At 41.1% G+C, this 14,321-nt stretch overlaps 1 protein-coding gene across 1 annotated transcript in view; it reads left to right on the forward strand.

Moving 5' to 3' along the window:
* LOC126484840 (ejaculatory bulb-specific protein 3-like) overlaps positions 1-13,722 on the forward strand; it is a 69,479-nt gene extending 55,757 nt beyond the window's left edge. Inside the window, exons 2-3 of the mRNA XM_050108435.1 lie at positions 5,765-5,900; positions 13,471-13,722. Coding sequence (XP_049964392.1) covers positions 5,765-5,900; positions 13,471-13,667 — 333 coding nt within the window. The 3' untranslated portion in view covers positions 13,668-13,722. The remainder of the gene's footprint in view (positions 1-5,764; positions 5,901-13,470) is intronic.
* Positions 13,723-14,321: the final 599 nt, after the last annotated feature.

Consider the following 14,321-nt stretch of genomic DNA (forward strand, 5'->3'; position numbering starts at 1 on the left):
TTTGATTTTTCTTCGATTTTTGCTTCCATATTTCAGGCCGTAGTTCATTCACAATCACTGGTAGGCATTTAGGCATTCTGATTTGAGAACGTGCTGTAGTTCCTAGTTTTGAGATTCCTGTAAACGCACTTGTTTTGCTGTTCTCTTATGTATTCTCGCCCTTCCGCCGTAAGGAGTAATTAGCGACAATAGTGATGTAAGCTAAGACATAATTTGTTGTTATGGTATTCAGTACGAAGACTTATGTAGCTGTTCCAGTCGTCAATCTGGGGACACCTCTACGTTTAAGGTGTGTGACACTCCCTATTTCGACCTGCAGAGCGACGGTTTTGTTTTTCTTAATGGCAACGACCAGCTCAGTAGTCCTCATGTGGAATTCCTAGTGGGGAACTATTTAACCTCCACATTATTTTATCTAAGGGGCTACCATGACCAATAAACGTTACATTAAAGCGGCACGTTCTTGGAAAATGTAATGGCTGTAGACTCCCGTCCTTTTCAACCAATCACAGTACCAACACACCAACTCCTTGTTGGCTTATGTCAGATCGCAGCATAAGTCATTCAGACTGTTGTTCCTGCAACTACATGGAAACGTTGCTGTACTACTTCCGGAACCATCTGCTAGTCTGGCCTCTCTACAGATATCTATACGTTGTGGTTGCACGAACCGTACGGTGGCTGAATCGTAGAGGAGCACAAACACGACTATCCAGTCCACCCCTCGCCCCTTTAATGGTTAGGTGCATGGTACGTAAGTAGTGGCATTGTAATCATGAAGCCCACTGTTATGTTAAGAATGGCAGCGAAAGTCTGATGTATGGATACTACCAAACACTTACGAAACGTATTGAATTCCCGTCGCCACTACTGAGAGCTAATTATTCACTTTAAACGTCAACCAAGGGACCTGTGCATAACTTTGTTACTTTTATAGTCTTCAACAATGGCAGTATTTGAAATGAATGTACTCGTTGGGATGAGGGTAGTTCTGGAAAGGAAGAGAAAAATCTTTAAAAATGTATCGAACGACGTGAAATAATAATCATGAATTTATGATACGTCCTTGTATACACAGCACCATGTGTCTAAAACTATGTTTTGCATTCAGAAATTTTGTGCGGGTTGTACAACCTCAGAGATCAGGGAGTGCCAGCAGGGCCACGTAACCTATAATTGCAGGTACACTAACATTTTCAACTACAGCAAGCACGTTAGGTCGTAGTAGCGATAGATAAATCACAACTCAAGGCGACAATGACAAATATGTTTATCGTCTAGGAAAGTATATTCATTTAGAAAAATCAACTTGTACGACAATGGCCACAGTCATTATCTATGGCAATGCTTTATACATATTATACAGTTAATAAACACTTTCAAACAAAGAAAATGTATTTGTAATAAGACAATACGTGAAGGGAGTCTCTAATTCGCAATTAATAAGTTACATTCGAAAAATATAGGTCTGCAGCTGGGCATCCATGATGCCTTTTTGCCTATGATTCACTACTGGGCATTAAAGTTGCTACATCACGATGATGACGTGCTACAGACGTGAAATTTAACCGACAGGAAGAAGATGCTGTGATATGCAAATGATTATCTTTTCAGAGCATTCACACAAGTCTGGCGCCGGTGGCGACACCTACAACGTGCTGACATGAGGAACGTTTCCAACCGATTTCTCATACACAAACAGCAGTTGACCGGCGTTGCCTGGTGAGATGTTGTTGTGATGGCTCGTGTAAGGAGGAGAAATGCGTACCATCACGTTTCCGGCTTTGATAAAGGTCGGATTGTAACCTGTCGCTATTCCGGTTTATCGTATCGCTACATTGCAGCTCGCGTTTATCGAGATCCAATAAGTGTTAGCAGAATATGAAATCGGTGGGTTCAGTAGGATAATACGGAACGCCGTGCTGGATCCCAACCGCCTCGTATCACTAGCAGTCGAGATGACAGGCATCTTATCCGCATGGCTGTAACGGATCGTGCAGCCACGTCTCGATCCATGAGTTAACAGATGGGGACGTTTGCAAAACAACAACCATCTGCACGAACAGTTCGACGACGTTTGCAGCAGCATGGACTATCAGCTCGACGACCATGGCTGCGGTTACCCTTGACGCTGCATCACAGACAGGAGCGCCTGCGATCGTGTACTCAACGACGAACCTGGGTGCACGAATGGGAAAACGTCATTTTTTCGGATGAATCCAGGTTCTGTTTACAGCATCTTGATGGTCGCATCCGTGTTTGGCGACATCGCGGTGAACGCACATTGGAAGCATGTATTCGTCATCGCCATACTGGCGTATCACCCGGCGAGATGGTATGGGGTGCCATTCGTTACAGGTCTCGGTCACCTCATGTTCATGTTGACGGCACTTTGAACAGTGGACGTTACATTTCAGATGTGTTACAACCCGTGGCTCTATCCTTCATTCGATCCCAGCGAAACCTTACATTTCGGCAGGATAATGCACGACCGCATGTTGCAGATCCTGTACTGGCCTTTCTGGGTACAGAAATTGTTCGACTGCTGCCCTAGCCAGCACGTTCTCCAGATCTCTCACCAATTGAAAACGTCTGGTCAATGGTGGCAGAGCAACTGTTTCATCACAATACGCCAGTCACTACTCTTGATGAACTGTGGTATCGTGTTGAAGCTGCATGGGCAGCTGTACCTGTACACGCCATCCACGCTCTGTTTGACTCAATGCCCAGGCGTATCAAGGCCGTTATTACGACCAGAGGTGGTTGTTCTGGGTACTGATTTCTCAGGAACTATGCACCCAAATTGCGTGAAAATGTAATCACATGTCAGTTCTAGTATAAGATATTTGTCCAATGAATACCCGTTTATCATCTGCATTTCTTCTTGGTGTAGCAATTTTAATGGCCAGTAGTGTAGATAAAAAACTCTTTTATGTTAAAACTTTCCACAAATAGTGAACTTTAGCACACAATTTTTGGACAATGTCAGAAACTGGTTAAAAAACATTTCTGACCACATCGCATTCGTTCCTGTACGATCAGAGTGTGTTGAGAAAAAGGGATGTTAACTTAAAAAATAATATATATGATCACAAAAAAGTAACATATAGTTGCTTGGGAGAGAAATGGGAGAAGCAAATATCGTTATAGTGAAGATTAGTTATATCCAGTGCTATTTTTCTGGGGGAACGCTGGCGGATGCATACCCCTAAACTTCTTGGTCGACGAAGTAATTTTTTTACGGTGTTGAGAACTTGGAAGAGTGCCACGATTTATTTCACGGACGTAAATTTTTTATTTCATTTTTCTGGTTGGTAATTGCAGTACGAACGACACCAGTACAGTTTTTGGTGGGAAAAGCGATGTTATTGACTGTTTCCAGCATTTCGAAGCTGCGGCAACCGTTCTCGACAACTGAATCGCTGGCAGCCAGGTCGACAAGCATGTAGTGCCCTCTCCCGCTAATAGTGAGCGATGGTAGTGCTAATCTGATATGCATACGCTCAAAGACGAACTACTGATAGATGTCTACAGTACCGCTACCGTGATCCTTCGTGATTCATTGCCATCTTTGTTTTGTTATTCTTTATGCGTTTGCGTTTGCCGTTCCGTTTGCTGTTCCATTTGAGGAGTATTATAGGTCAATTGAAGTGTACGATACCATTTCCTTTTATTGTTCAGGAGTTGATGGGAATCGCATACTTCATTTGAGGCGATGTAAACTGATGTGTTCGATAGCCCATTCTCTTGCATGTTTGGGTGTTTGTCGGTATCGCCTGCTTCATTTGAGCTGTAAAGTCAACTGAAGAGTCCGACACCATATTTTTTTCTTTTTTTTTAGTTCTACATGTTGATGACGTCTTGGCTGAAAGCAGACGGGTGGTATACCATGCTTCAGTTATAAGTAATTTTCGCTGGATTATATCCAATGTCGGAGTACCCTCAAATGTTTTTTTAAGAAAAAAAGCACTGGTTATATCTCCATGCGAAGTAGTGATTACTGGCTAGCAGAAGTACACTGGCTGCAAAGATACGCTGTATGCAAACCAGATAGCCGTACTTGGCTTTGGAAAACAGCAAGTCAGTGTGGGTCAGCGGCGAGGCGCCAGGTACCCATACATATACACACACAGACGTACGCGTGTTGTGGATTGGGAGGGAGAGCGGTCCAGTCGGCTGTTGCGCCACCAGTGGCGCAGGTCGCGGTTTCGCCGACTGGAACACAGGCGTCACGCCGTAATAGCTGCATCTGCAACTGACGACAGAGTAAAACTTTAATAGCAGCATACCACGCGATAGTATTCCATTTATTAGTCCCATACCACGAGATAGTATTACATTTATTGGTCCCATCTGCTACCGGATACCTAGGATCCTGAACAAATGTGAGGTCAACATCAGTGTGTCGTTCAAAAGTAACTCATTAATCCATCATACGCGAATAGCAAATAACGTAAACTCAATTAAGGCTTGAGTGTATAACTTTCAGCATAGTTGTCACAACTTGTATATTAGACACAGGGGGAGCGTATTAGAACGTATGGAGCCCTTCCACGAAATAATTACAGTAAGTGAGCTGTTGGAATCCTTCTGCACCACGCTGGACACAAAATCTGACATCAATACCTGACTGACCATTTCGAATGCACAATCAAAAGGCATAAAGTAAAAGAGTGTGGAAAGCTCAGCAGTACACAGAAACGAAAAACGACAGTGCGCTGTCATTCTGAACGAAACGATTGACAACGAACACACAAAAGTAATAAGGACCTAAGCGAAACATGCTCTTTTTCTCAAACCCCATGATATGCAACAGTTGCACTTAGTTTTATTTATTATAGATCCTCTTTTTGTAGAAAATGTTATTTTTGCAAACATATCAAATTACGAACCGAGTAAGTTTATCCAGCAGCATTCGGAATTCAAATTCTGTCATATGCTTTAGTGTTTTTAATTAAATGGATGACATATTTGAAAAACAGACTAAACACATTACTTTTTAACGTAAGAAACCGTAAAAAATTAACATCTTCATAAATAGAAAAAACTATGTAATACCGCTCTTAAGGAGGAAACGCTAGGTGCGTGTAACATCTCTAGTGATGTCTGTAAAGTCTGAAGTGTTACGTCCAAATGAATGGCCCTCCAGAAAGGTAGGCAACTAATATTCAGGGAGTATTTCATCTTTGGAATCCACAAAAAGAATTCTGAACAAAAAACGATAAATTTAAAACCTACATATTTCTACATCGATGTTTTTCCAAGTAAAATGCAACTAGACCTAAACCTGGGAACCAGCAGGTGATGAAGGAGCAAAGCCTCAAAAATGCATAGTCAATAATAAAAAAAGTAGAGGAACTTAAAATTTAGTTACTGTTTACGATGGGTCTATATTTATATTTGAACAGAGTCACAGTAAGTTCCTGCACGGCATGTTTATATGTAAGGCAGCAGAGTTCTAGTGTGAAATATAAGTGACAGTATCAACGATCAATTTCCGCTGTCGTTTTTTAAGTTTCCTCTACTTCTTCTTCTTCATCTACTGCTGCTGTACCCGAGTTAGGTGACAAAGTTTTGGGATGTGGTCGTTAACGACAATTTCACCTTTGTACATATAAAATTAATCGTGTAATTTATGTACACACTTAGCATACATTTATTGCATACACACATACCAATGCTAATTTTAGTATATATTCCTTCAACGAATTAGTGTGCATGCAATGAGTCCTCTGGTTACAGCGGGTGGTGTGCTGTGTTGCAGGAGAAGTACCCGGCCACGTTCGACAGCCTGGACCTGAAGGAGCTGCTGTCGGATGAAACTCGAGTCCAGGATGCGATGCGCTGCCTGCTGGAAGAAGGAGACTCAGCGTGTAGACCCGCCGGGAAGGCGCTCAAGGGTGAGCCCCATCGTAGTCTACACTCCGCTACCCGGTAGGATGGTATAGCCCACACCACAAGCTCACACACTTAAAATGGGGCCCGTGCCGTGGATGCAGTGAGTCTGTATTCAGTAATCACGTAGCTGCAGATTGCAGTAACGGGACCCCAATGGAGCAATGACGATTGGAATATGAGTGTTCCCCGAATTTAAATAAGTTTGCGTAGAATGAAATATATGGGTTGGGATAAAGGTATAGGTCAGTCTGAAATTCCTGTCTACTGTGGCTGATACTAAAAGAACTGTGTTGTCCGCAGTGAACAGCCTCCGAGACCATACTCCAATTCCATACAGGAAATTAATTCTTCTCCCAGAATACGTAGTGCGTATTGGTCCACAGCGTAAAATTAGAGAAATCCTGGTTTACTGCGGTACCACTAAGCTTGTGCGAGGCACGCACATTTGATTAGCTGTGCAGCTTAACTCCTTACGCTGTAACGCAACGCCAGGCCACCTATATATGTTCTCCCTTTGTGAATAACCTAATATTATTTGTTTTACGTGGTTAGCAAGAAGAGAAAGCGGAATTATCTTGATAGCGGGAGTGGCGATAAAAACCGACACAGTCGATGACTGTTTTTCCGTCACTAACAAAGTGATGTGTGGCCATGGAATGAAATAAACGCATATCAACACCAATATTTGCGTTGGTAAATAATACTTCTTTTAAAAAGATCGAACTCCTTAAAACGAATGTTCAGTAGACACCGACTCAATTATAGATAATGCATCATCTATTTAAGGCTGCAGCATATGGATGCCGATCAATAGCTACGCCTTATTAGCAACACCCAAATCCATTTGGAGTTACTCGTTAAAATCCAGGAAAACTATTTAAAACAGAGAATATTAGTAATACCGAACAAAAGTAGTACAGCTTTGGAGCATATTAACCTAAGATGTAGGAGGATTATCAATATGACCTTCTGCTTTCTGTATTGACAGTAGAGAGGCCAAGAAATAAGTTGTACAAGAAACTGAACTAATTGCAGCAAATGCTTTATAGCAAAAGCACAACGAAAAGTTGACATAGGGGTTACAATTTTATACATCACCTCATATCTTGGGAGGCCGTGGATTCTCTTTCATATAATAATGTTCTATTACACTCCACAGGATGCACACAGATATACCCACTGAAGAAATCACCGTTGTCACACTATACACTTTTATCATCAGTGGACTAGTAAAAACAGAACAATTAGGTCGATTAAAATGTAACATTGTTTACCGATCACAAGCATTAATTCTTTCTTAAGGCATGTGATGAATTGCTCTGTAGTTCTCAATTAAAGAGGGCGGTCAGAAACAGTCTGAAAAGCTAGTAAAAGTGTTCCAGGGTAGCTTGTGCTGAGACACAACAGTTAAGAATGAAATTCCAAACGTTGCGCCGTTGTCTGGGAACAAAAATCAGCTCAAAATACTACACACACTGTCTCTAAATGAAAGAAGGAATTTTAATTGGTTGACCAAAGCATAACACATGACACTAAAACACTACTCATGGTGGTAACTCAGCTTCAATTCTATTACATCTTCAAGCTCGCCTAATGACTGTAGTGATGGCGGTATAACAGTCCATTCAGCTAGTCAGAGGCCTACTCTATCGTCCAGTTGTTCATTGTTATCACCGTTAAAAATGCAAATCTCACAAGTAGACACCCTAACGAGCCAAAATTTTGTCACCAGCAGCTTAGTATTCTTTTCGTACACTGTTGGTACGTAATAAAGAAGTGTGCTTGGAAAGATTTTTCAAAGTCCTAGTTGGGTCTTTGAAGGTCTATGACACCAAATCTCTACGCACTGCCCACGAGTTTTCTGTAAATCACGGGCTGCAGATATGTAGTGGCGGAGCTGGCACCCTGAAGAGTCACAGATGCGTTTATTTGGTGTCTTTTCATACGTATTTGGTGACCAAAATACCAATCTGAATTCACTGTCTTGCTGCTAAAACTGATGTAGCATGATTCTGGTCTTGTGATGCGGGCAGTTATACTGCTGGAAGATGCCATTACTATCGGGAAAGATATCAGACGTAAAGGGATACAGACGGTGCGCAATAATGTTACTGTGGTCCACAGCTGTGATGGTGCCGTCAGTTGTTACCACAGATCCTATGGAAATCCAAGTGAAAGTCCTCCATAGCGCGCTAAGCGGTAATCTTGGTGCGATGAACCTTCGGATTGATGACGGTATATCCAGGCATGACCATCGACCTGGAGTAACAAGAAATGTGATTCAGCAGACCAGGCGACAAGCCTCCACTTGATCCACGGTCCAATACCGATAACGGCGTGTCCGTGCTCCGAAACACTTGTGTCCGGAGAGCGAGATATCTCCGAGCTCCACGTTATGTGGTGGAACGTGGACGTCCATCAGCTTGTGGTGTACCCGTAGTTTCACAACCTTCGCCGGCCGGAGTGGCCGTGCGGCTCTAGGCGCTACAGTCTGGAACCGGGCGACCGCTACGGTCGCAGGTTGGAATCCTGCCTCGGGCATGGATGCGTGTGATGTCCTTAGATTAGTTAGGTTTAATTAGTTCTAAGTTCTAGGCGACTGATGACCTCAGAAGTTAGGTCGCATAATGCTCAGAGCCATTTGAACTATTATTTTTTCACAACCTTCAAACAGTTCCCGTACCGGTTCACGACCTAATCACGTGAAAAGCCGACCATATTCACCGTTTCATTGATGCTCTTTCCGCGGCGTCGAACCATAACAATCTGCCCTTCGACAGAGTGGCTTATATCATTGGACTTCTCCATGTCGTAGGATACGCAGCGAACTTACTTTCGCAATGCTTCCAGCAAGAGACATTACGTCGCTCTAACTTCTCGTACTCAGTTAATCACAAGTAAATGCCTAATTACCACTATCATTCTTCGCTAATTGATCTGTTCCTTTCCTAGCCTCAAGTCTTGTACAGTGGAAGATGGCATTCTGTCTACGCTATTCGACTCACCCTATGACAGTTCGCTACGGACATATGTACGAGGGCGGGATGACTCCCTAGTTCATGTCAGAACCACACTTCCTGGCCCTTCTTCAGCCAGTCGATGCTTGTGTTTCGACTTTAGTTAACTTATTCTAAAAGCACTTGAACCCTAATATTTCTTCAATTCTATTAGCGCAATAGCTTGTTTCGTATTGATTTACATTGTCTACGAGCGTGAATTATCCAATTTTACACATGTATTCAATGTTTGGAATTATTTTACTTAAATGATTTTATTGGAAATCTTGTTATTACCTTTCAACTTAAAATTAATGCACTAGTTTCCACCCAGTAGGCCTCTATATCTAATAATCTACTGGCATACTCCCCATAGAATTTGGCGTTTTTAAGCGGTGGCTTATTATTCTTGGTGTTTATATTTTTATGGAGCGAAAGTTTCAGGATGAGACAGATGTAATGTCTTCCCGTATTTCATTAAAACCTGAGCAGTACACGAACGAAAATATTAGTACCAAATCCCACTGCCTCTGAATTCTATGTGCTTCCCGAACAGTTTTGATACTGAAACTCCTTGGCAGAATGAAACTGCGATACCGGAACTCCAGACTCCAACTTTTGCCTTTCGCGGGCAAGTGATCTACCGACTGAAATATCCAAGAACGTCTGAAGTGTTACACCGACCAAGCTATCGAAGAGTGACCCACGACTCGCCCTCACAGCTTTAGTTTCGCGAGAAATTCTTCTCCCGGCCCTAAACACACTTTTATTCTCCCAGGAAGTTGAGAATTGTCGACTGGAAGACCGCCCCCTCCTTTTGCCACTAAGGTATAAGGTTATTGAGCCACCTGTTTGGAAAAGTTTTTGTAACTATCATTCCGTCCTGACGTGTCAGTGTCATGTCCTAAGCGTATCTACTAAAGGTTGCTGATAGATGCGTGCGTAAACAGTTGACCCCATTTCTTGAGTTTCTGATGACATTGAGAACTAAGGGAGTGGGAAAACCTTATGAAAATTTCAACTCGTATGAAAGGAAGCTAAATCTCGACCCTATGTTTTAGTGACGGTTTTCACTGCAGAGTGTCTTATTTGCTCAATAATTATAAGATTCCTTTCTTCGGGTCTATTCTTAAACGTCTGTATATACCAAAAAATGTAAACAGCTTCGAAATGTTAACTTTTTTGGAACAAGGATGGGTTTTGGCGAAAAATCGTCTTCTGTGCCTGTCTTTCCAACAAGTGTTGTTTTACCTGTATCTTTATCCACAAGCTGTACGATGGTGAGGTAGTTATCTGTAGACCTAAACTGGAAAAGCAATTGCTATATATTTAGACATCCCTGCGTACAGCTTTTTTAGGAGTTACATATGCTGCGGAAGTGCGCATATTTGTCGTGATATAGTTTATGATAAATTTTCTGTACATACATAAATTAATCCTTTTTTCATAGATCATGAATACGACATTTCGTAATGATGTGGAACGTGTCTTCCTGTGCTCTCAGTTGCCCTGTTTCCCTTTACACAGTATTCCAAATTGTTTTAATTTTATTATCAGATGTGCTAATCTCAGACATAAGGACATACTTCTGAACTTTTTAAAAACTTTTCTTAATACAGTGCAGTAGTTTTTATAATGTTTCATTGTTTTGAGGTCATGACTCCTCCTAGCTATAAGATACATTTCCCTTTTCTATTTGTAAGATATTTTTATCCCTTTAGTAAGCCATGGCTTTTACAATTATATTTCACTGTTTTCTTAGGAAACTGTTTTCAAATATACTGTCAAAGGTATCATGAAATAGGTTAAATTTTAAATTAGCATCATGTTCCCTGTACACCTCATCCCAGTCTGTTACAAGGTTCCCCTAAAATTTTGAAGTGTTAAATCGTTAATGGGACACACTATTTTGGAGGGCTGTTTTGCATTAATGTATAGAGCTATATCATATCCTGTAACTAGCTTTGCACCATGATCAGACAGACCACGCTTAACTGGAAAAATTTTTATTTAATTAAATTTATCTTCGTCTATGAAAACGTTATCTATCAGTGTGCTGATTTCCTGTACCACCCGAGTAGGAAAATCAATAACTGATGTCAAATTGAAAGAACCAAGTAATACTTCTAGGTCAAGCATTCTATCTGACTCTTTCAAAAAATCTACGTTGAAATCCCCACAAACAATAATTTGTTTCCTTTTTCTGACAGGATGCACAACAAATAATCCACGTTTTTCTACAATAGTTGAAAATTTCCCAATGGGGAAACAGCTACAATTATAAAAGTGCCTTTATTTAGTTTCAGCTCATATGCACATGATTCTATGCGTTGGTCTGGGAAAAATTTTTTAGTTTCCAAATTTTTCACACTATGACTGATTTTAACATACATCCTCTTTCCATAGTGACTCTACTTACATGTGCTGAAAGCTTATATCCACCTACATTTACCATTTCCATACCTGTGACTACATGATGTTCAGACGGGCATAGTAAATCTATTCCATCCTCAGTTTCTAAATCTTCTGTACAAACAAGAAGCTTATCTACTTTGTTTTTTAATCCCCTGATATTCTGATGCAATATATTAACATTATTTTTACTGTACTTTTATGTGAATCTTGTGACATACTAACATTATTTTCACTGTACTGTTATGAGAATCTTGTGATATTTTCACATCCCTAGTACCTGCCTGTCTGAACTTTTCATGAAGTTTGATTCCAACCAATGTAGGATGATTGGATACTGATCTTAGCCTAAAAAAGTAATCCCATGAGTTCCAGTGCCCACACTTAAAGATTTTGCTATCATCCCAGCCAGTTTACCTTCCCTTTCCTACTGAGATGCAGGCCATGTCTTGTGAAGTCCCACCTACCAATACCATCAGTAAGAACCAAACCTATGCTTGAAAAAGTAGCTTCATATTGACCTTCCTGACAGAGTTGTTCAATTCGGGCCAGTCATACCGCATGAGAGCAGGAACCAAGCAAACATTTGTATGGTTCGTTGCAGATGCTATTTTCACTAGGTCACACTTAATATTGTAGCCCTGGTCCCCATCAATACTGTTTCCCGCTCCACCCACTACCACAACATGATCCTGCTTTGTAAAACCTTTGCACAATCATCCTACATCCTCTATCACTTGGCTAAGACATGCACTGGGCTTGAAAATACTTATGACTTTGTACCTGTCACCTAATTTTTTCTGCAAATTCTGGCCTACACCTCTTTCATGGCTACTACCTGACAACGGAACTTTCCTCCTACTTTCTAGGTTTTTTGCCACAGTTGGTTTCCTAGTGAAAGTCTGTTGAGTGCTGAATACACTTTCATCTAGTTCAGACTCTTCCTTAGCTGACTGAGGTAACAAGGCAAATCTATTGTTTGTGCCAATGATGAAACTGTCTGATACTGTTCTCTTTCAGTGGCCCCTGTTCCTTGCTACCACTTTCCACCTGTCTTCACCCTCCTCCGCCCTTAACCTCATCAGTTCCTCCCTAGCACTATCCAGTTCAGCCTGATGGGCTCTTATGTTCCCTTCCCGTTCCGCTATTTTCCTATGCCTTGAAGATAATCTGCAATACCATGAAAGAGACCCATTCACTTCTCCGATTCCCATGGCACTATCGTCACCCCAATGTAAACATCTGCCACAACAGCTGCACAGAACCCCAGAACTGACTTTCGTACGGCAGCTCAAACACTTCTTGCTCATGGTTGTTTAAATATTTTTAACAAAATTTATTTAGGCAATAACAATAATATTCTATTAACTACAGATCACAAAAGCCACTAAAGTTATGTGGAACACTAATATACATGTATAATATTAATATAGTAAAGTAATACAGTTAAACTAACGTTAAAAATCAAAACTTGTATAACCGAAAAATTAGGCCTAAGATCGTGTATGTGCGATACGTACTTTACGAGTTTTGAAAGGAAATAAAAGATAGAAATTAAAACCTTTAATTCTCCTAGTAGATACGGTACTACTAAATATATGTGTAATTAAAACAACCTAAATTCTTCACTTAATACTTAATGTAGTACTTCTTATAATTCTCTCCGTAATCCTGTTGTTGTCAGACATTTATACGTCCTCGTAACAAAGTTAACCTGTAAAACATGGCCCACTATTTACTTCACGAATGTTCCATTAAGTTCTTGACTTGATGTTTCCCCATAAGAAGACGTAGCAGCTTGATTTGTACCTAAGTTTTTGTTTAATGGCGTAGTTTCTTCTGCAGTATACTCAATTAGCCAAATGGCTATGTTTTAAAACGCCTGGGATCTGTCATTCATCTTTTGTCGTTGGCTACAGCCTTGATACTTCAGACCTGATGTCAAACGACAAGTTTTGAATCTGGGAATGTGATGATGTGGCAGAACTGTTGAGATGACGTAGTAGTATTTCCAGAAAAATTAAGGAGTAGCTGTGTTTGACGCCTGAGGACCCTAGCGACTATGTCAACAATTTACGCACTGCTCACCTCAATCTACACATTCAAAACCGGCCTCCATCCCGAAGCACAACAAAATTCAATGATTTTAAATTTTCTTTTGCAGAGGTGCTGCCCGAAATAGTGCGTACAGACTGCGCCAAGTGCACTGAGACACAGCACAAGAAGATCGGAGGTTTCTACGGAGAGATTTCGCGCCGCCACCCAGACCTCATGAAGAAGCTGCTGGACAAGTACGACCCATCTGGAGAATACAGGAAGAAGTACGCCAAGTCCTGGGCCGAGTACAGCATCCACCACTAATCCTCATCATGCCTTGTAACTCTTATATTCAATAAATCTATCACCTAACCTATAATGTAAAAGACCATTTCGACCTACCCACAAACACGGAAATACATGAAGCTCCTAAACTCGTCGTTCTGTGAACACAGGAACGATCTGCTTTCACCTCAGTGATGAAGCAACTTTTCATTCTAAAATCAGCGTCATTTGCACTTATGGGTCTCAAGAATCAAAACTGACAATGTTGAATGTCTATGGAAAAAGTTCAAGCCAATTGTAAAATACGTTTTAGACAGGTACGTACCGATTACAACTGTGAGGCACTGGAGAAATCCACCGTGGTTCAACAACAAAGTTAGGAAACTACTGCGAAAGCAAAGAGAGCTTCACTGCAAGTTTAAACGCAGCCAAAACCTCTCAGACAAACAGAAGATAAACGATGTAAAAGTTAGCGTAAGGAGGGCTATGCGTGAAGCGTTCAGTGAATTCGAAAGTAAAATTCTATGTACCGACTTGACAGAAACTCCTAGGAAATTCTGGTCTTACGTTAAATAAGTAAGTGGATCGAAACAGTATATCGAGACACTCTGGGATGATGATGGCATTGAAACAGACGATGACACGCGTAAAGCTGAAATACTAAACACCTTTTCCCAAAGCTGTTTCACAGTG

Source organism: Schistocerca serialis, chromosome 6, assembly GCF_023864345.2.
Source record: "Schistocerca serialis cubense isolate TAMUIC-IGC-003099 chromosome 6, iqSchSeri2.2, whole genome shotgun sequence".
Lineage (NCBI taxonomy): Eukaryota > Metazoa > Arthropoda > Insecta > Orthoptera > Acrididae > Schistocerca > Schistocerca serialis.